Source organism: Melanotaenia boesemani, chromosome 6 (genome assembly GCF_017639745.1).
Source record: "Melanotaenia boesemani isolate fMelBoe1 chromosome 6, fMelBoe1.pri, whole genome shotgun sequence".
Lineage (NCBI taxonomy): Eukaryota > Metazoa > Chordata > Actinopteri > Atheriniformes > Melanotaeniidae > Melanotaenia > Melanotaenia boesemani.
Window position 1 is genome coordinate 17,851,789 of NC_055687.1, and position 24,140 is coordinate 17,875,928.

General features: G+C 40.1%; 1 protein-coding gene across 1 annotated transcript in view; it reads right to left on the reverse strand.

Moving 5' to 3' along the window:
* adamtsl4 (ADAMTS-like 4) overlaps positions 1 to 22,618 on the reverse strand; it is a 42,469-nt gene extending 19,851 nt beyond the window's left edge. Inside the window, exons 1-4 of the mRNA XM_041988664.1 lie at positions 22,239 to 22,618; positions 20,813 to 20,876; positions 18,306 to 18,889; positions 15,642 to 16,305 (exon numbers count right to left, since the gene is read on the reverse strand). Coding sequence (XP_041844598.1) covers positions 15,642 to 16,305; positions 18,306 to 18,889; positions 20,813 to 20,876; positions 22,239 to 22,261 — 1,335 coding nt within the window. The 5' untranslated portion in view covers positions 22,262 to 22,618. The remainder of the gene's footprint in view (positions 1 to 15,641; positions 16,306 to 18,305; positions 18,890 to 20,812; positions 20,877 to 22,238) is intronic.
* Positions 22,619 to 24,140: the final 1,522 nt, after the last annotated feature.

A 24,140-nucleotide genomic window follows, 5' to 3' on the forward strand; every position in this document is an offset into this window, starting at 1 on the left:
ACAAGTGGAAGGAGAGGAAAAAACAGCTAAAATGAAGGGGAGAATTGAGATCATGGAGGTAGGCATAAACACGCCATGCCTGTATGCACAAACTCACACACATATAGACTCCGTGCTGCTTTGGGTAGCAGTGAGTGCATTCCAACCATATGGAAATGATAGATTTTTTGGAAGCGGCTGCTCACATAAATCCACTATGAGTTTCAGAGCATGACCAAAGTGTGTGAGTGACTGTGCGAGCACGTGTATGGGTGTTCAAGAAGGGTCCTCATGGAGCCATGAAGGGTAAAAGCTGCAGGAATATACCATTGAAACATCAGGCTGACTCCAATCTGCTGGGTTATACCGCTGACTTGAACTTGCTGAGCTTGGCCATTATCTAAGACACACACTTTTGAATACATACTAAGTACTCAAGTATATTCACCATTTTCAAGAAGAGAAAGCATATAAAATGTAACAGTCAAATATCATAACAATGTCCCAAACATATTTTGGCTCTTACAGTGTCTAACAGATCCACCAAAAGGTTATTTCAGTCCTAAATCTATCAAATTGTTTAATTTAGAACAAAGTCCTCTAAAAATGGCAAAAATGAAGGCTTTTTCACTAAAAATAGCATATAAAACATGGTATATAAGATTTTTTTTAAAGAAAAAACTCAGGTATTCCCACTCACACAAGCCAATTAAATCATTTACCATTGCCAGTAGTGGACTGTTTACTTTCAGTGCACTGAGGGCTACAGTAAACACAAAACTAAAGTTAGGTTCAGTACCTCGATTTCCCATGGGCTCAGCCTGAAAGCTAGGATAACATTAACGGGATGGAATTAAACTGTATCCTACAGGCTGTGTTGGACCACAGTTTCCAATAATTACAACTTTCTGAGCTGATGAAGTCAGTTTATTACTTCTGACTTCAGACTGTCAAAGTAAAACAGACACACAGAGACTTAAAGTGAGTTGCCTGTTCCGTAAAGAACACAGCCCACTTTTTCTGTGAAGAAAAAGTAAGTTGTGTCCACACTTGCAGCCCTGAGTGCAGCACCCTTCATAGAAAATTAATGTATTCCCTAGGTATTGTGCTTCCATGAATGCTAAATGGAGCTGTAGCCAATAACTACAGTACTTGTGATTGCTGCATTCATTAGAGTGACTTTAAGTGGAACTGAATGGTAATAAAACACAATCCTTTGCACTGAATAGCCAGATACAGATGAGGTATTTTGTAGGTTATTTGACCAGTAAAGTTTAGAAAGGATCAAACTATAAAAGGACATAACTAAACAAGTATTAGGAGGACAGCTTCAAAATTTCACAAACTTAGTTTAACATTTTTTTCAGAAAAATATTATGATTTGTGAATTGGTAGGATTTGTTAAGATATCACAGAAACACCTTTTAAAGTGTAATCAAAACACAAACAAAATTAAAGGAAAAACATCAGACAAAATGAGTACTAATTTGAAAGTCTTTTGACGTCCCCCCTCCCCTCAGATACATACTTACATCTATTGCAGGAGCCCCACTAGTTACTACAGAGAAATAAGTAATAATAAGTTCTGCTATCACCAGGTATTTATTTTTCGGCATAAGAATTGACAAAAGTGAATCCAAAGAAACAAATGACACCAAAATCTTATACTAACATATTTGGTAGTGCATAGAGTGATGTATATTTATACTGTTGAATATTCATGCTTTTAATATTAGTGATCCTACATGTGTAGCCAAAATTTTCATCTGAACATTTCCAGTAACAGCTGATCAGTTCTGCAGCTTCTCCACAGAACAGCTTCAACTCTGGGTTGTTGGAGGGTTTCTTCACATGAACTGCTTACTTAAGGCTCTTCCACAATGTTACCATTGATGTAAGGTCAGGACTTTGACTCGGCCATTGAACCATTTTTCGGGATAAATGGCTTGTGTTTATCTTCATTATCTGCTCTTGAGAAACGAGTCTCATTATTTTCAATCACAGTTCTCTGATGTATGCAGAATTTACTATTCCATCAATTGCATCAAACATTTCTGACCCAGTTGTTGCAAAACAGGTTCAGACAATGACACTTCCACCACTTTGTTTTATAAAAGTCCTTAGAAAAAAAAATTCTCAGGGAAAATAAAGATGCAGGGTTTGAATCCTGTGCTAAACAAGCATGCTGCAGTTTATAGTATGCATGTATTTTCAGGTGATCACGTGACATTTCACAATATGTTTACATACAACTGGAGCCCCACCATTGTGATTTGAGACTGCATTTCTTCATACAAGTGGATTCTTTATGACTTACTGTGGTCACTTTCCAGCTACAAAAAGAATTTGAACACCTGAAGTGCCTTAAATATCTCCACAACATTCTGTATGTCTGATTCTGCTTATCTCCTTTTTACTTTAAATACTGCCCACACATTCAGTTTTATCAGGTATTACTACCGTGGGAAGCCAGAATCACTCTGCCTGGTGAGTTTAAATCCCTACAATACACAGCTGGCTTCAACACACACAAACACACACAATGGCATGTCGCTCACAGACTTCTCAGATTTCCCTACAACTCTAATCTCTGTCAGCTCCACAATCTTCTTGTCTTTCACCCCTCTCCTTCTTTGATTCGTTCCTCCTCTTTTTTTTTGTGTGTCACTCTCTTTACTCACACAGCTGTTGCAAACAGTTGGAAATTTCCCAGTTATTCATCTGGAGAGACAGGGGCATACAATAACACACTATCCCTCTCATGAACAGGTCAACAGTTCCCATGTGAACCAAACTCTGCGACAAAGTGTAACTAAAAGATTCTGCTGGATAAAATATCAGAACGAGCAATCACTGACACTGGCCTCGTTGGATTCATCACTTTCATGGTGCCTGTGTGTGAGTACAGGAATACATGTTGCTATCATGTCACTAAGCACTAAAAACGATCATCAATTGTTTCTGTTCCGCCAAAGTATTAAACCATCTCGTAAAACTTTATGTGGTACAGTTCGCCATGGCTTCCAGGCTGAAATAGACTGATTTTTGTGTTATTTATATGTTTCACTCTGGTTGAAACCTGTTATACAACAGCATGTTTGACTGAACACAGGCATGAATGCAGGTCGCTGAAGGTCAGTGCACGTATGTGACCTGATGCTTTAAAAGAACTGTGTAAATCTTTTAAATTTGCCTTGATGTGTGTGTGAAATGTGGTTGGGTTGTAAATATTTCTGCTGGATGTAAACATGTTGAGCTTTATTTGAAATGGGATCGTTTAGGTGTATCGAGGGCATATGTGTGCACACGTAAGACAATAAACAATAAGTGGACAGCAACCTTGAAAGTGTACATAAAAGTGTTCGAGTGTGCTCAGCAGGGTGAAAATGAGAGAAGGAGCCTCCATAAAAGGCAGAGAATGAATGTAAAGGGAAAGAAAGAATGCAAGAAAACGTCAAGTGTGTGCATTCATGCGTATGATTACGGGAGCGCCATGGAGTGAGTGGATTCTCTTCCCTGGAGAGTTTAGAGTGTGTAAAAACATCAGGAGGCTAATGGACTGAGTGGTGAGAAGAAAAAAAAAAGGGGGGGTAACGTAAGTGACAGTAAAAACAGACGAGAGAAGACGTGTTCACTTGGGTTTCATGGTTCTGGAGGACAGTTTGCGTGATATTGTAATGGCTTGCATCCCGTGAGTGCAGGCTGAGGGGGTCTTCATAGCCACTAAGGGAACATGAAGCCAGATGGGGAAGGGAGGGTTGCGAGAGAAGATGCTTTACTGGGTCAAATAGGAAAGCACTCCAAAAAAAGCTGTTGCCCTGTTTAACAATTTCAAACACTTTGATCTTGAGTTCTATCAAGAACAGGCTTTAAATCTGGCCCCCTTCAATGAATCTAAAATATGGACTTAATTTTTTTTATTACAAAAATAAATAAACAAACAAACAACAGCTAATATGAACTGGTGCTTTTAGAGGTCAACCAATATGGGTATCTTTATGGCCAATACATAAGTTAATCATTAAGAATCATGGCTGCCAATGGCCAATAATGCCAGTCTTTTCTGTTGTGTGGCTATTGCAGCATTTCTAATAAGACTTTTTAGAATAAAATGCACAAAGCAAAGAAAAAAAATTATAGTTGAAGAAAGGAGGTGGAGAAAAAAGCAGAATGCAACAACAAGTATAAATAAAGTGAAAGAAATGGATGCATGAAACATAAACACATGCTGATTGTAACGTCAGTAGCATAACAGGCACAATGGGCGGTGTTACATTTCCTTTGCTCAGGCATTGGTCAGTGACAATTACAAAAAAAAAATAAAATAAAATAAAATAAATAAATAATCAAACTTTTGATTCAATTATACCAGATGCTGTCATTCAAGCAAAGCAAGTTCACAAATGTTGACATGTAACCTAAAATAGGTTTTAAGTTACAGTTTCTGACACATTTAAGACATTGATTGACTGATTGCTTGATTGATCAATGAAGTGTTTTATTTCTGACACTTTGACAAAACACAAAATAAGATATATCCCCTCAAACCGGGACAACAAAGCAACTGTAACAAAAACAAATGAACACAAATAATTAGGCCCTCTAGACGTTATGCTTCAATTTCTAGCCTGAAAAGAAGTGGGTAGCAGTATAAACTTATGAAATCCCCTCTCCATTTTTAATTACTCTTCTATGAATAAAATACTAAACAAAATTAGTCTTTAATAATGATATTAAAGACAACAATGACAACCATGATGATGATATTGTAACAAAAATATATATATATAATTTATAATTTGGGTCTTAACACTGAGCCCTGTGGGACACCACAGATTTTGTCCAAAACAAAGAACACTTGTCACCCAGTTTCCCAAACTGCTGTCTGTTTTTCAGGTAACTTCACACCCACTCCAGCACAACATCTGACAAAAGAATCATTAAAAATATGTAAATGAGAGGAGCTTTATTGGGAAGTGTTTTTACTAAAATATGTAAAACGTTTCACCATTGTGAAACTATCGAGCATGTGCAGAGCACTTAAGCCTGTTTGAGTTTGAGTGTTAACATGCAGAAGCTAGTCAACCTCTAATCTATCACATAGTTTTTGTGTGTTAGTCCAGCTTTGAGAAGCTAGATTTCGCATGATTTCATTCTGACTACATTCACATGCATTTTAAAAGTTTGGCTTTATTCAAATGTACACCATAATTTGCTTTTTTGAAGAGTTGTGTAAACATATTCAATGGGATGACAACCAGCTGTGACTTTGAGGAAGAAATCTACCAATTTGATCTTCACAACATGTTTGTGGAAGTGTATCATGGCAGGACAAAAGGATGCTCAATAATCTGGAAATGACTGAATAAACGTGGATAAAGAATAATGATGTCACAGATCCTCATTTATACAGACTGTGTACAAATGTAGGACATTTTAAAGCAGTGGCGCCTTTAGGAGTGGTCAATGAACAGAAATGACTCCTGGAAACTGGTGAAGATTAACCTGCAAGGTAACACTTCAAATCAACTAAAGGCAAGTTTCACATTGGCTACTGTTATGTTCTTGGATCCACAATAAGGAGAATAGTGAAAAGTATGTAGTAGTTTAGCTCCAGGGAGAAACCCTTTCCAAAAACATATTACTACATGATGAAGGTGAAAGAATAAAAGGCTGATGGCAGAAGAAAACAGGTGAAAGTGAAAGCAGCTGGTGAGACAGTCGGTGTTTTTGTATGAGAGCTGTGAATGTTATAGATGTGTTTAAATGCCAGAGGTGGGGGTTGGGGGAGACAAAAATCTGTGTGAAATATGCAGGAGAATGTGAAGCTGGGGGAGTTTCACTACCTGGCAGGTTCACAAACATACACACAAATGCAACACACATATAAACCCACAAGGTCCTGATCACACATAACACATACACACAAATAAGGTTAATTTTATAAATCCTTCCGCAGGGAAAGCCCAGGTGACACGTCACCCTGCAGGTCTATGCCTGCACAGCTGGCAGTATCACCCCATTACCACATACAGGTTAAGGCTGGCTGGTCATTCCTCAAGGATTACTGCAGCGCTTCACAGACAAAGCAAGTGACCGCTGGCCCCTGTAGCCATAAATCAACAGGCGGCAAGACTAATCACTGTATGCATGCACACAAATCCATGACATGTTAATGTAACCTCAATGTTTAACATTCTCTAGATAATCTCGTGCTGGAGGCCGTGTGCCTGTGGTTTGCAGGGCACCACCCAGCTTTCAGCCTGAACTCCAAGTAGAAGTCAAGGATCCTCCAAAAGAAATGCTGCTCATTGAATTGAGGCAACGAATTAAAGGGGAACTATTATGCTATTTCAACTTTTTTGAGCTTTCTACAGTGTTACAGTGTTGAATACTCATCAGACAAGTGAGCAACGCATGTTTGAGTTTTCCTGTGTGTCTCTACATTCAGATTCCAGGGTTTCTGAATGTATGAACAGTTTCCTGTTCATACATTCAGAAATTCATTTAGCTTCTTGATATATTTTCCAGTTTTTCAGCCTGCAGAGAGGATTGATATAGAGAAATAAAGGGGTATGTGAAAAATGCTGGATTGATTCCTGCTCTTGTAGACTCACATATTAAAATTAATTAGCCTGAAATTAGCATAAAGAGCCACTTAAACTGATATATCTGAGAGGTCAGAAGTGTAAACAGCAACATTTTTCATTTTCAGGACTTTTTTATTTATAGTAAAAAAAAAACCCCACTTAAACTGTTAAAAAAAAGCTTTTCTTTTCTGTAAACATCAACCATTTCCATGATCCACACCTTTAAATTCCTCCACCACACACAGCCACAACAGCCTGGTACCTGCTCCTTATGCTGGTTACTTAATGCAAGGTTAGGACAAAGAAATAATCCACAAAACACAAATTTCCTTATGTTTTCTGGTAAGTTTGGAGAGTGTGGTTATAAGCTAAAAGATTTAGATAAGCTGACCACACTCTAATTTATGTATACCTTACAGCCATGAAAAGAATATTGCCATCTTCTCATTAGTAAATACATGCATTTCACATCATTTAAAACTATTTCTTTATCCTCTTCCACCCTGGTTAGTGTTAGCAGAGCAGGCATTTAGTGAAAAAAACACCTAACTCCCCTATTACTAAATATGTAATGTAAGAATATCATCAGTATTATAAACTTATCCTTATGAGGCTACTAGTATATACGCTATAAAAAAAAGAAAGACTTAGCTAAATAAAGGCCAGAGGTGACATCTAAACACTGGAACGTACGTACCTACATATTGCATCAGGTCTTAATGGGTCAATGAGTTTATGCTGGGCTTCTGCAGATGGACAGAGTGAGACCTGACATCACACAGACTGAAAGGGATAAAAGGAACATGAAAGAAATATTTGTGGGAAACTCAAAGCGCACAGAAGCTCAAATAAACAATCTGAAGAAGCTGCACCTGGTTTCTGTAGAAAAGCAGGTACCGCAGATTGTTAAACCACCACAGCAAATTAAAAAAAAAAAAAAAGCAAAGTACACGTCAGTTTGAATGAGTCCATGTGTGTTTGTGTCTGTGTGTGCCATAAGCCAACACATCTGCACATCTGGGCTTGTTTGTCAATGATGAAAACAGCAGCAAGCACTGAGGAGCATGCTCCGCTCTGATAGTCCTAATAATATATTTCCTGTGTACCAACGCCTGTGTAATGACAGACTGAGATTAGCTGGGATCATCTGACTCTCACTGAAGACACGCCAGTGTGTCTGCTCAGTTTATGACAGAAACTCTTCAGGTCTTGAAATAAGACTTTGGCTGCCGTGCATTAAAAGTCTTACTTGTAGTCATTAGCAATGCTTCAGTATGTTCTAGTGGGCAGGGTGCGATTCAGATGTTTTTCATTTTCACATTACTGCAAGTTTAAATAAATTCAGAAAATAAGCAGGCTAGAAACACACTGCTAGTAAAGTTTTACACAAAGGACAATGTCTTATCTGAAAGACCATGATCTGGATCACACCAGAATTTTCCGGGTTCTTCCTTTAAAGCAAGTCTTATAAAATTTCCTTGGTAGTTTTTGAGTAATCCTGGTGATAAACAGAAGAACACAGGAGCAGGAACACAGACAACCAGCATTGAAAACATACCTCCGCTGAGGCTCTTTTCTTGGCACAGGAATATATCAGCATGAAATTGGTTACTGGATGCTGATCTGATTTGATCAGAGCCTGCAGTCTTCCACTTAGATCGCTTAGAGCCACAACAACCTCCAGAAACGAACAGGGTGGAGTAGATACGAGCTGAAGGAAGTCCTTTGTTCTGGTAATCAATCAGAACAGTTAGCTTCTTATCATTCTCTAGATGCAGACTTCCTGATTCTTTTGTACTACTGGCAATATGCAGCATGTTGGTGGTGGTGGTGGTGGGGGGAGGGGGTCACTTTGGGCTTTGTTAAAAACATTGTTATACGTTTACATGATCTCTGATATAAAAGTTAATTATTTGAAGAAGGAATGGTAAATGGTCTATACGCTATACATGTACATCACATTCACCCATTCACACACTGATGGCGGAAACTGCCATGCAAGGCGGTCGACCAAGACCCATCAGGACCAATTTGGGCTTCAGTGTCTTGCTCAGGGACACCTCAACATGGGCTTGACAGGCTGAGGATCAAACGGGCAAAACTCAGTCTACAAGATGCCCACTCTACCCACTGAGCCACGCTGCCTATATGATATCCTATCTATAACCCAGTATGGTGAATATGATAAAGCAGTTACTGTCCATTTGTCCATTTTCTGTTCCAACACTACTGGAAGCAGGAGTATCCAGAGAGAACATAGCAGACACAGAGAGGACATGCAAAGTGAATTCCCAAACTCCTTCTAGTTTTCTTTGTCTTTTGCTAGATTGTTATTGTTTTTAGACATTGCGTTTTTTCATTTCTATGTTCAGTTCAGGCAAGCCTAACCTATCTGTTTCTACCTTGACTCGTTCTGTATTGTGAACTTGTAGTTTTCAATTCTCATGCTTCTGCCTGTCAGCCTGTGTTTATGTAAATATTTCTACTTGCTATCCTTAAAAGGAGAGATGTGGAGATGTGAACTGGTTTCATTTTATTCCAGTATTGAGATGAATAACAATGATATCCTTAATGTGCTGGCTGCATCAGCTGAAATACCAACATTAAGACATAGCCTGACAAGTTAACTTTTTTAAAGGAATACTAATGACTTTCACACTATGGCCCCCCTAATGAAAATTAATACAGCATCCATCTTGCATTTTGTCTCTTCTCTGAGCTTTCCCCAGCCAGTAAAAGTCAATCCAATATTGACTTTTGTGTTATGTCGTGCTCTGTCACTTTCTCTACTTTCTTTTTATCACTTCCTCCATTAATGTTGCTTACAGTGTGTTGATATCCAGTCTGTGGTGTCCCCCAGTGCCATAAACAAAACACAGTCTCTAAGATGCTGATGCTGCAGAGCTTTTTCTGCTTTTATTTAATTTCTTTTAATGTTTGTTTTGACTTTGTAATGCTTTCTCTGCATCCCGCTGTAATGCTTGTCTTCTACTTGAAATGTGCTATACAAATAAACTTGTCTTGTCTTGCTCTATATGACAGACTACATGTGGATGAACAATGAATGTCTAAAGAACAGACATAAACAAGAAAAGAGGATGTTCCTCTGGCATGTTTTCTGCATCTACCTGTAGCTGTGTAGTTTTCCAGGTCCTTCCAAGTTCTGCTAAATTAGCTTGGTTGATGTCTGCATATTGTTAGAGTTTCTACTCAAACTGGGTTTGAATTATATTTGTATTTATGGTTTTTACAGGTCAGATTAGATAAAACTGCTATTTAGTTACTTCTCAGTGCAACATTATATTAGAAATCCATTTCAACAGTTTCCTTTACAGTTAGGCACACTCACTTCTTCCTCATTAAAATCTCAATTTCAACCAGGCAGTGTCGTGTTGAGTTCAGCTCAAGGCAAAAAGAAGGAAAGAGAGCCTTTGGCTAACAAGATCTATCTAGAGAAAGCAAAGGTCATAATGAGATTTACCCTCCCCCTTTCTGTGTAGGAGCATGCAAGTCAGTTCACAACCCCAGGACCTCCCCTGGAAGAGGCTGCAGCTGGCAGGGATCAGTTGCAGTCCCTTAACTGGGTGGCCCTGTTTCCCCTGTTCCAAAAATATGTTAGTATACCAGTTGTAATTTACCCATTGTACCAACAAAAAACAAAATAAGAAGAATTGGACCTAATGTCTCACACCCCCAAGACTCAGTAACTTGACATTTTTCCATCAATGTTGTATGTGGATCCAAATGACTAAATATTTAATCAGGTCTAAAATGTATATTGTAGAGGCCTGATTTATTATATGCTGTTATCCTCTGGATTGTGGCAGCTGGACAATAAGAAGTAACAATTCAGAAAGAATCAAACCAAAAAAAATAAAGTTTTTATGTCTTCTCTAATGCTTTTTCTGTGTTTGAATGAATCCAGTCTATTAGGCCATTTTTAATCCTCACATTTCCCTCACTTGCTCTGGTGGAGGCATTTGCTGTTAGTGATTCTGGATAAATATTTACTCTGAGGAGGAGGACAGAAAGAAGAGCCAAGACGAGAGCTTAGACAGCTATCGAAACTCAGTGTGAGAGACTTCAGAAAGGAAATGTCTTCTTCAAGCTGTTGCTTCTTTTTCGTGTCAGACAGCTTCTTCTCAGATTCCATATTTTACTGCCCTCACCCTCCGACAGAATAACTTCTCTTGTTACGCTTCTTTTGTGCTCGCTCACACATAAACACACACTTTTCCATAACTTCCTTTTGCCTTTCTGTAGGATGGTTTTTTTCCTCTCCATCCCACTCTGTCTGATGCTGCTGCCGACCATCCTCCTGTCTCCTCCATGAATTCTTTCTTCGTCTTTTCCAACGCACCTAAACAGCCCTTTCACCAACCCCCCACTACTGTGTGCAGATTTTTTTTTAAAACAGTGCTCTCTTTCACTACTACTTAACTGCGTCACTTCCTCTACTTATACAAGCATCCCTCTCTCTCAAACACACACACATACACACACACACATTCAACTTTTGCCCTTCTCATTTCCTCTGTCCCTCTCTTGGTTCCCAATCGCTGCAATGCAACAGTAAAAACACACACATACACACAGCCAATCACACTTGTGATGGGCCTCAGGCGCGCCGTGTTATGACAAACACACCTAATAGATAATAGGATGTGTCACACTCAGTCTGGCTCACTCCCTGAATCACTCACACACATATTGAGTACATACATGCCTGGGCAAAGTCACCACTTTAAAGTTCTGTTGAAGAAGCATAAAACCAGGAGCAAACAAAGCTAAAGCAGAGGTTAATGTTGGGTGAATATGTAACCCAATGAGTCAGGCTCAGTTGCCACAGGACTGCTTTCGGCCCTGCTGGCACACACAGTGCACGTATTCTGCCAGCTAATAAACCTTCTTTAACACGATAGCAACCAAACAGCGGGATACAAAGTGAAAGAGATAAGCAAGAACCAAAGGAGGATGAAAATTATCTACAAAGAGGAAAGTCAAGGGCTTAAAAGTGCCAACCTGGCCACAACTTCAAGTGTCTACTTCCATTTGATTAGAGCAAGACAAGGATGGGCAGTGTGAGTGTTTAACCATGTGGGTATGTGTGTGTGTGGCATTTATTAAACTCAATCTTATCATCTCCTCCTCTGCTCTTACTTAAGATAGAGCTGCAGCAAGTGACCCACTGGAATAAATAACCCACTCACATGTCACTATGGGTATTTTTGTCCTCCTGATTTGAGCCCCATGCCTCTTTCTGTAGAGTTGACTCATCAGTGAACTCGTCATGGGTAAATTTACTCTTTATCTGACAGAATAATTAAAATGAACATTTCATCACAAACATGCTAAACGTGTTGAATGCAGAAGCACAAAAGTAGAATTAGATTAAAATATAGTTAAAAACTTTCATTTAGAAGCTGTCCAATCAGAGAGGAATGCGGTTGATAGCTAGTCAGAGGACTAATAATAGGTGTCCTTCCACTGTAGGAATTTGGGGTCAGGAACGAGGCGGTACGAACATTTACAGAAACATCCCCGATTTGGTGCCGAATCAACGGAACTCACAACACTGAGACAAAACGATTTTTTTAAGCAGCTTTAACAATGACATTACGAAAACAGAGAAAGCGTTGGATGGAAATGAAGGAAAAGTTTGAGGAAAGAAGTAGTCAAACTCTTTCCTGAATCACAAGTATCAATACAATTTGTAGAAATGCTCCATTCCTGAACAAGGAATCTTCTAAAGAACATGTTCACAGTGAAACTTACACAAGGCTTTGCTGCTAAATTAATTATAAAGTCTCTGTTCTAACCACCTATTCAAGAGCCATTGCATGTGTGGGCCACTTGAATTTTTAATGTGTTTTCACTCCATTCTGTTCTTGTTTGCATATCTAATGCTGTTGAAAGGGATATAAAGTGTACACATTAAGTATGGGGATACGTCCACTTGGATCCGACGCTGTATAATTATAAAGGGTTGGATAAATATTTACAGTATAAATATCAGCTTCCAATTCTTGAGAATCGCTCTTTTGTTCCAACATGAACAGCTGAATTACCCAAATACTAAAACTTGCTATTGCAAAGCTAATCATAGACAAGGAAAGGTGGTGTTATCTAATGGCAACTGAAGGTATAGGCAAAGACAGCTTTGGATATTCATAGATTTTTCATGATAAAAACTGAAAAGTGTTAGCAAGAAAGATTCATTTTTAAAGAGTTTATAGCTCCCGGAGTAAGACAGTTACCAACTGTCAAATCAGTGTGGGAATGTAAAAGTAATACATGTCCAAATTTTTGTTCCAGTGGACAATAAAATCCTACTTATTCTGACTGAAGCCCAGTCAAAGAAGGGATGCTTATTCATGTTTCAGTAAAAAATATAGATTAAGCATTTTACGTTTGCTGTTTCTGGTGGCACCATGAAGTCTTCTGTTTTCATCCCCAGCATAACACGGCACCCACAAATCACCACCGAAGGAAATCTGAAGTCTTTTTGAGACAATTTCCATAAAAGAAATTAGGCAAATAAACTAGGCTATGTAGTGTTGCCAGTGGATGGATGTTACAGGCAACATTGCTAGTGGTTCTAACTCAGTAAAAGATGAATTTGTCCAAACTGAAAAAAAGAAAAACAATGGCAGTAGACATCCACAAGAGAAGAAGAGAGAGATCACTTGAGGAACATAATTTTTTATTTCTTTTTTTAATCTTATTTGTCAGCTCAAACTAGAAACATCTGGTAACTCTCCTCATATTAATGAGGTCACACATGATTTACAAAGTTATTCCCAATCCTCCTAATGCAGGGATCTCAAACTCTGGTCTACGACGGCCACTGTTCTGCAGGTTTTAGATGCTTCCCTGCTCCAACACATCTGATTTAAATTAAACTGATCCAACAAAATGGATTTTTTTGTAAATCAGGGCAATATTTGCCATTGACCTAGTAGTTTAACCAGACTAATGTCCCTTTGCCTGTATATCTGAGAGGAAGTTTTATTAAGACATTGTGGACCATGTTTTTTGTCTGGTTTTCTCATGTAAAGATGCTGAGAGATGGAAAATCAACACATTCTGGCTAAAGTAAGATAACACCAAGACATGAATTCTAGCTTAAAATCCATGACATTCTTATAATGTCGCCAACTCTAGTGACCAGATTTGAATGTCTTAAAAATGGCGATGATGTATGATGGCTGTGTGGAAGCATGCTGTTATATTAAGGCAGCCAATAGCAACAGATGGAAAACCTCCAAGGTTGTGAAGTGTGATATCACTGGGCTGATGCAGCTGATTTGATGCTGGAAAAATAATACATTTTGAAGCAAGATCCTTGTGTTTTAAGGTAATTAAATTGTTTTGTGACAACTGTAGGGTTTTTCAGAGTATTTGCACAGTTTGCAGTTTTTAATGCTTTTTTGACAAAACTTCTGCTATAATGTAGGTAGAAGGGGTGAAGCTGTGGTTCAGGGAGCAGCAGGTGAGTCTGATTGGCGCAGCTGTACTGCTTGTCTAATTTTGATCTGTCTATATCTGCAGTGTGTGCTGAGGCCCAGAGAGAAGACAGAGAGTGTTTATTCATGTATAGCTAAAATTCTTTAAATAAAAACATAAATAAATGAATGGAAAGCACATGGGAGGAGATATACGCCTCTTTGTCTGAGTTCTTATCCACAGGAAAGCACAAGGGCACAATGGGAAACCATCAGTTGTACACTATGGATTCTTTTTTAAGGTTGTTTTGCAATAAATGTCGTTACTTGTGAATAAGTTAACTCTCTGATTTTGGTTTTTCATGGTTCATTAGATCTTGAAGGTAATTACCATTTGTATGACAGATGGTATTAAATTGAGCTTTTAAATATGTGAAAGGCTAAGTTAGCACTGGAGGAGCTGTACTGCCTGATCACTGTGCAGATGAATGCTAATCCATCACCAGAACCTTTCAGGTTTAGACTAAGGAGGCTTCTTCAGCCTTACAGGACTGTGTTGAGCACACAGACCCCACACACACACACACACACACACACACACACTAACACACACACAATTATCGCACACATGCACCCACAGCCTCACATAGAAGATTCACACCTTCTCAGACACACACACACAGACCTCTGTCCTTGCACGAGGATGCACTTTATCCACCTTGTAAATATTACTGTCTGCTGTAAATTCTTTCTAATTTTCTGTAAATATAGAGGTGTTCTTATATGTTTTATATCTTTTTTTTTTTACTTATTCATGCGTGTCTGTTATATTTCTATTTTTTTATTTATATGTGCTTAAGCCGAGAAACTCCTCAAAATTCCGCTATACTTGCATAGTGACAATAAAGATCTTGAATTGAATTGAAACACACTTTGAAGTTATGGAGGTCGGCTACAGGTTCTCTAATGAGAATTGAGGTTTAAACCATCTCACACAACCAGCCTGCAAGTGTCAGGCTGTTTTTTTCATAGCAGCACGCACAGACACTTAACTTCTGATAAAGCTCTCACTGTGCTGCACAGTGATGAATGGAGGAGGTCACAACCCCAATCATCACTGCAGGCTGCCAGCCAGATGCAATACATTACATCAATATACACACACACACACACACACACACACAGGTCCTGGCTCATATTCACAATATACAGTATGTGCAATCAGAAGGGTACTGAGCGCAGACACTTGTGCTCAGGTACGTGTATAACTTCATAACAGAGGTGTGTGGTCTGGTTGTGACCTGGACTATACACATGCCTCAGGGTAACGGAGGCATCGACAGGCAGTTTCCATGCGAATGCTCAAAGACAACCAGCCTGTGTTGGAGCTGTGGAATGATCCACCTATCAAATACTCTCTCCTGGCCTTCAGCTCCTCAGTTTACAGCTGCCTTACCACTTCCTTCAACACATGGCAAACTTATAAATCACACATGACTGCATACTGAATAAATCAGAAGTGAGCAAGGGACAAAGATTGTGGTTATTAAGAAGGTTTGAAGGCAGTGAATTAAGTGGACTATATCTCTTTTTTAAGCTTTTAGGTGAAATTTTCACATATTCCTACCTGTGAGAAGCACCTGCGGTACTCCTTCTCAGCTCCAGAGCATTTGTACACCTGAGAAGCTTCTCCGCCTCCATGCCTGCTTGACTCGCCTCCCAGGTGCGATGGATGCCGGTTCTGTAAGGGGTAGATGTTGCCTGCGGGCGGGGCCTGAGAACTGAAGCCCGGATGGTGTTCCCTGTCTCTGTGCACAGGGCTGGGGCGATGGAGAGCAGAGGAAAAAGGTGAAGCACCTCCAGGGGAGCGTGGGCGTGAAAAGGAAGGTACTGGAGGAGGTGGAGCGGTGACGGAGTTCCAATCAAATCTTTGGTGATTACTGAAAACAGATGGCAATGAAGTGCGAGAGAAGGGGTGTCTGGGGGGGACTCTGCTCAACCCATGATCTGTGTGGGTGTGTGGCGGTCGGTTTACATGTCGGTGTGGGCTGACAGTGGTAGTTGATGTTGGTCCCTCCTCAGCAGCAGGTGCCTCGCTGATCTCCTCTGTCCTCTCCTCTCTCTCTTCTTCCTCTGTTCTGCTGTTCATTGTGTTTTCTTCAGCTACACCTGACACGAGCGCATCATCAGTGCTGTTAACAGTGTGGCGAGCCTGTCGGTTGGGACGATGCAAAGGTAGAGAGAAGGGAACCTTTCCATATCCAAACTGACCTGGACGGATACTGGAGGACCTGCGAGCCAAAAGAAAAGGCAAAGACAGGCAAACTTTATAAGGAAAGATTTACGGTTGGATAGAAAAGCAGAAAGGCAAGATAAGTGATTATAAACAACATGGAGCCAGCAGACTGTGGTGAGTGGGCAGAGTAATGTAGGGCCTCTGACTGACAAAAACCAGAAATAATGATGTAATAACATAGCAGATAGCGGAGAGGGGCAAAACTCTAACACCCAAACTATCACAACAAACCCTCTCATGCTTAAACAATGTCAATGCTTTGACAAATGTGACCTGAATGAATCCTCAGCAATCTGAGAAGTCATCTCTAAAGGTCATGACGTCCTTGTGTTTCGTGACGGATGTTGTAGCTGTTTATTCCAAACAAATCTCCGTTGCTACTGCAAGTCAAGCAAAACTCACTTCCTTTTATGATGAAGACTTTTTTCATGGGAAAGGAGAACTGACGAAAGCACATGCAGAAGTTTACATTCTCTTTAAATAGTTTAAATATTGGCTGATTTTCATTTTCATGCTAACCGCAATTCCTGATAAAACCATATATAGATAGTACATTTCTCCTAAAATATCTTTGACATGTATGTCCTGAAATGTTTGTTATCTAACAGAAAACATAAAGGAAGATAATTATTTAGTTTTTCTCTTTATTGATGACCTACTGGGCCTGAATATAATTACTGTGAACAGTTTAATAGTTAAACAAAGTCTACAGTCTTTGTGCAAAATAGTGACTGAAAGCAGAATATTCCTATATATTTCACATTACTACATTATTTAAAAAAATAGGATCACACTTGTTGCCCTCAAAAATAACTTAGGAACCATCTCTTTGTTTAAATTTATAATATTTTCCTTTGATACATGTAATAATCTATAACAGGTAACTTGCATTACACTTCACAACAGAAAGGGATGAGTTGGGTAAAAAAAAAGGTTAGAAAAATGTTCTCAGGACTGTAGTAATAAAAAATGTCTGATAAATATCAGGCATTGTTAAATGCTTTCAAAACAAAGAAAGTTTTAAGAAGGGGTTTGATGGTAGCTGGGGACACATTTGAAATGACTCTACTTCTCTGGTTTGCAGAGGAAATGTGCTCTTTTTCTTTTAGAGATCAAGGAGTAATGATCCACACTCCAAAGGACTCTTAACACTACAAATGATGAGCTAGGTGATCACCCAACAAGATAATCATAGGAAGATGGAATGAGCCTCAGTGTGTCTGAGTTCAGAGGGCAAAACACTTTTATAAATTGACGATTCCAATAGAAAAGACTTGGTCCTCTTTTGTCACAAGCTGTGAGCTCAGAATAGTTAAGTGGACGACATCTTTAGATCTCAGCAGTCGGGATGGCACATACCAGGTAAATAAATCTGAGATGTATTTAGGCTCAGTACCATTTAAAGCTTTAAAGGTGAACAGTGAGATTTTAAAAGCAATATGAAATCTAAAAGGAGGCCACAGAGGGAAGTGTGTACAAGGGTCATACGTTTTGCTTTTGAGTCCCCATAATAAGTTTACCTGCAGTATTTGATTCTCGTTAAATACAGTAGTCAAGTCAACTGATCCTAACATTCTGGGTGTATTATACGATAGAGAGGGAAAATTAGGTCCCACAGAGTGAAAAGAATTCAGAAGACCAACCAGGACAAACTAAGACTAATCTTTGCTGAATTTAAGGAAATTTGTGAACCATCTGAAAGTTAAATAAGAATATCTGACAAAACAAGCTGATACTCTAATATAGTTCTGAAATATATGAGGGAAAACAAGCGGAAAGTGTAGCCTTAAAGCAGCTGAAACCTTGGTTTTGCTGACATACATAGGTTTCTTATTCCCATCCTTTGTATATTTTGTTAAACTGTGAAATCACTGATGGGTGTTGTGATTGGTGTCACACTCATCAGCGATGGCGTGAGCTGATAAGCACTGCTTTTCTGTCTGGTCTTTGATTGAATGAGGTGAGTTTGTTATCTCACTCTCCAATCTGACTCACCTTCTCAATGGCAAACCTTCCCGACCGGAGGAGACAGAGCGTATGCTCCCACCTCCTCCTGCTCTCGTTGTTCCTGGATTCGTTGGCCTTCTAATGACCCGCCCCGGCTGGTTGTAGCCTTGCAGGTGTGTGTGGTATGGAGGTCGGTGTGCGGTCACAGGGTCCTGATTGGGTGGGGAGACTTGTGGATGGTAAAAAGAAGGTGCTCGATTGGTTTGTCCAGGAATAGGAGGCCCTTCTCCTCCAGCAGGAATATTCTGATACAAAGACAATCCTGGGTTATTGCTGCTGGAGACTGATGGAGAGTGATAAGATGGGTGTTGCCCCGGGTAACGAGGAGAGTAGTAAGAATTCACAGGTGAGATAACAGGACCCCGGACACCCCCGGGCAGATAACCTGCCCAGTTAGGAGGGGAGAGGGAGAGAGGAGGTGTATGGGGATGTGGAGGGGATAAACACTTCCTGCTCCTCTGTGAGATGCCCACGCTGCAAGTTTGAGAGCATTCTGACCACTCCCCCCACACAGACCACACCCCCTCAACAGGGTCCGCCTCAAACGTCTGTCTGGAAATTCGACTTGCCACCTAACAGAGCACACAGAAACAGGAAATGAATGACCCATAGATTACAGTTTAATCACTACCTACAGCTGAGAGGTCTAACTTTAAAACATTATCCAGTAACAAATAAAGTTGAGGAACCATGGTTTATTGACATTTTCTCTACACAAACACACATGCATTTTATTCACAGAAAAAAAAATATTTCCATTATAGCTTAAAAAAAAAAAAAAAGGGCAATACAGAAAACTACAAGAGCTTCATTAAAACTGCCCCAAAGTTGTACTATACTATACAAATTCTGCTGTAAAAATAATGAAAACTGCAAGCCTTGGCAACATTTTCAAGAAATACTTAACTTAGTAAAAAAGGTTTCAATTCAAAATCTCTTTAGGGACTCCACAGTGCATTGATGAGCTGCAGTCTCGTGAGTTTCCTTTCTCTGACGCCAAAATATAAATTTTGAACTCTTCATACTTCAGTCTGGCTTAAGAGACTCTGTCACCTGCCAGCAGCTTAAGAGCAGCTGGATAAATTCACCGGAGCTGGTGTCATATATACACAGTGCTGAAACTAAAAGATCACAGCTGATCTGACTGTACATTTGTTTGTGTATATATATATGCATGTAGGGTGCCAGCTGAGGCTTTGATGTGTTCCTCTGTGGTTGTAGATAAATGTTTCTCCCCTCATTTCATAACTGAAGCTACTGGCCTGGTTGGCAGAGCTGCAAACAGGCGAGCTGAACAAAAGTTTCCATTGAGAAAGAACCAAAACATAAATCTGTGCTCCACTTCCCTCCCCTCTCTCTCTGCAAGAGTGTAAATGTGTGTGTGTGTGTGTGTGCGTGTGCAAGTAAAATTAAAGCACAAACTGTTTGTGGGAGGACAGGTGTACGTAGCAATGTTGTGTTTTTCTGAGTTTGCCTGCCCACTCGGATGCAGTGCTGTTCAATTTGCCACCACATTAAAAGGGTTCTTGTTGCTGCCTGGGAAGACGGTGGGAGGGTGGGAGAAAAGGAAAGCGAAAGGGTGAGGGAAGTGGGGCTGTGGGGTTGTGTCTGTGAAGAGGGAAGGTGTGCTGCTCTGTGTAATGAGTGCCATCAAACACACAGCTGCCACATAACTGGGGCCATTAATGAGCTGTGAGCAGTGACCCCGCAGCAGCCACCGCTGACCTCTGGAGCTACTGGGTAAACTCCTGCAACACTGTTACTACTAGAGCTGCTCCAGACAGGGGTGCAGCTGTAAACTCTGGGTCCTGGCTTTTACCGTAGAAGCTTCCAGTGAAATCCCTTAAACCTTAGTGATTTTGAATATCTTTTAGGTAAGCTAAAGGACAACACATTATGGGCAGAGAAGATTCTTCTTGTTCTAAGGCCACGACCATACTCACTTGAACCCTTTATGATAAAAACACAGACCTCACATTCACATAAAATGAGTCAAATGCTGCAGAGGGACTGTCAGTCAGGCTATACAGCAATAAAGCAGGTCATCTGGCCGGCTAATCAAATTAAATAATTTCTGTGGATTGGAGAGTTTTGATGCCTGATAAGCCTTCAACTGTTGCACACTTTGGTCAGGATTTTACTGCTATTAAAATTTGTTATAAAGCCTCATTAGAAGATAAAGATATTTGGTGTAAATTGCAAGTTCTCAGCAGTTTTTCTGTTTGGATGGCATTTTCTTGCTGCTGTAATGTGAAGATGCGGCAGAAGCATGAGGAGGGATTTCCACCTGAAAAGAAGTGTTAACTCTGGAAGATACGGATTTATCCTCAAGTTATCCTCACAGGATATTTTTTTAGCACCCAGTCTCTCTTTCAGTGTGCATTTGGGCATGTGAGTGATGCTGGGAAAATGAAATGCTGTCCTTTGACTGCAGCAACCTTTTCACCCATCTATTGTGATGCTGCTGTCTGTTGATCTAACTTCGTGATACTCACCTTCCTCTTGGCAGCCTTGGTCATGGAGGTCGTAACCACCACAAAGACCCACAGCACATAGAGCCTGGAGGGATGCAGAACAGAGGGTGAAAGAAGTGGCAAATATGCAGGATTTAAAATGACAGCGGGCTAAATAAGGTAATTTAAAAAGCACTTTATTATTCCATGACCTAAACCTAATATTGCTGCTATATAATGTCCTAACTCACACAGACTTTGTTGTTTTCTGTCAAGTCTGTCTACTCTCCTGAACTTTTTCCTTGATTTTAAAGCAGAAGTGTTTATGTTGCAATGACCTAAGTGTAATTTAGAAGCCAGTCATGACACAGGTGGGCTCAGCGATGCACAAAAGTTTCTTTTAACCCTGACGTTTCAGGTTAAACATCTCATTTAATCTGGGAAATCCTAGGAGGTGCTAACAAACAAATGTGTTCAAACAGCAAGCATGTTTTCACTCAGCAAACCTCTCCCTGAGACTGAACACACCCTGAAGATGTGGTTTTAACACACACGTTCAACAACCACACACAGACGCAATCAGTCAACATCCAAAATCATCTTGTGTTACTTTAAAATTGTTTTGGTTTTTTTTTTTTTTTGGTCTTAGGTTTTAAATACTGTGGTGATGGAAAGAGTGTTGACTCAGTGAGAAAACTATCCAAGTTTAAAATTTCTCTTAGAAGGCTAAATAAATGCACTTGTTTCAGCAGAGAGACTGTCTATAGTTATCACTAAAACCTCAATAAAATAGAGACAAGTGCACTGGAAACAAGTAGAATACTGTCTTCCAACCTGCCAAGAAACTAGACTGAACATGATACTTAAAGACTCGCTCAGATGGACATTGCAGCGCTCACCACGAGAACCAAACCATCGCCGCAATCACCAGTCCGCAAGCCACATATAGGCAGGGTAATTGGTCCCTTCGTCCTAGTGTGGTGCACCGCCGCGGTCTCTGGAAGTTTCCCCACACCAGGCTACACAATTACCCCCGAAAAACACAGACAAAGGTTCCGCACAGCCCGACACAACAGAGCCGCTCAGGCCGAAATAACGACCCCCTACCCGGCTCCACGTTTCCTCGGCCGCTACAGTGGCACATTGTAGAATAAACTCAGAGCCGCGGGGACGGGGAGAGGGAGAGGTTTACATCAGAGGGAAACCTCACAAAAATCCGCCCTGAAGGGAAAGAGGGAACGCTTAACAAAAATCCGACGCCTGTGGGTAAATTCCTGTCATTTATATCCTGCACAGCTCCCTGCGCGCAACAAGTAGCAGTCGTGCGTAAAACCAAAAAGTTCACAAGAAAAACAAAACAACTTCTAAAAAATCTCTACCACAGTCAACACGAACACCCTGCCCGCTCAAAGGAGGATGCAAACCCCACATGTGGCGAAGGTAGCAGCTGGATAAGTAAAAGTTTTACCTGAAAAATGAACCGCGCTGCATGCTCCAAGAGTCTCCCGCAAACGTCTGACCCACGGATAATGATTAGAACTCCAGTTTAGCAATCCGTCCCAGTCCTGAAAGACATGTGATGGAGTTATGTGCGGGTTTCCTCTGCTATCAAGCTTTCTGTCCCCTTCCCTCTGTCACAGTCACTCCCCGTGATTTCTGCAATGTGGGAAGGGTTCCGTTTTTTTCCTCTTTCAGTTTACACTGTTCACTCGACACCTTTTTGTGGGTCCTTGGTGTGACGCCTGGCAGCCAGGGGGCCACGGGAAAAACAGAGAGAGAAAGAGTGGAGAGACAGGAGACACAAAATGGACAGATTACACAACTCTCTCCGCGCGTTCCCTCTCACTTTTACATGCACACACTATACACCCCTTCTCTCAAACACACATACACTCACAAATTGAGTCCACTAAGCGATAATAACTCTCAGAGCTGCTTTCTAGTTGCACAATCCAACATAATAATGCTCCTTTGTGCTTGGTCACACTGATCAGGAGTAATGATCTACTCCTCCTCAGAAACAGCCAAGAGCTGGCAGCAGCTGTAGTCTTGAGTGTAATATACTTGGTGTATATACATAAGTAGAAAATCATTTAATTTTTACTGCATGTGGATGAAATATTGCCTAGCTGTTGGCTCACTGAAAAAAAGAAAGAAAATACATTTTTACATGATACAAACATGTCTGTGTTTTCTCTTAAATGTTTAATTTACATTTAAAGAAACCAGACATGCTTCATCAATTTGGAGCTCAGATAAGTGTACCCAGGAGGAAAGCTACTTCTGAGCCTAAATTACAAATCTCTGAGTGGATCTGTGTGTGTATGTTTGTGGGTTGTGAACTCTTCTCAGCTTTGGTCTGAAGCAGATGTGAAAACTGAGGAATGCCAACTTTGTTACACTGTATGCAGATTGCAATCCACCCAACTTTTCAGCCAGTGAGTTTTCTAAAACAAAGCATGCAGGCCAAACCCCAGGGGACAGTGGAGGGAGGTAAAGAGTGACACAGGTGGTGGAGAGGGGAAAAAACAGAAAGAAATGTTCTCTGAAAGCTTTAACGGCTTTATTCAGTTTCTCAGGAGGCTGATGTACAGGAAGGGCTTCTCTTGTGATGTTTCAAGCAATTAAATCTCATATTGGAACCTTTCCATGCCTAGAAAGTACCTTAAGGCCTTGCACAGGGTGGACTGACAAATAAAAAATCTCCCTTACCTAGTTTTTTAAAAAAGATCTTGCACAAATAAGGACTGTTCTTTGTCTGCTATCTATTGAGGCTGGCAGATTAAATGAGATTACCAAAGAACAATGCCTTTTCTTTGTATTGTAAACCAAAAATAATCGGGAGCACATAAAAATAAAGAAATAAACAGAAAAACCTTGATGTTTCTGCAAAATTATGCATTTAAGTGGGGAATACGTAGGCTATATCTTTTTTCTAAGAGGTCTGAAAATTTGGAGATGAAAATGATGTAAATTAATTCTCAATATGCTTGGTCTCCAGAGCCTTTTCTTTTAAAAATCCATGCTGCACTCTGCTTCTGGTTCTGGTTTGCATTCATTTTTAGAGTCTTTTAAGTCCCTTGAGAACTTGGAATAGTTGCATGACACATTAATAAAAAACATCAACCTCGTCACAATGAAAACAGAGAGGGGGGAGAGCTTAGAAGGGGAAAGACAGGAGAGGAGGAGCTTTTTGTAAAGTCAGACTCAAAGCGGCAAGTGAGAGGACAGCAAAAGAGAAGAGGAATTTATGGAGGAGAAAGTCAGAAAAGGAAATAACTGCAGAACCTTGTTTCTAGTCAAAATAATGGAAAGACTGTCTAAAAGCAAAAAACTTAGTAGGTAATATATAGTATACCTGGCAGGTTGG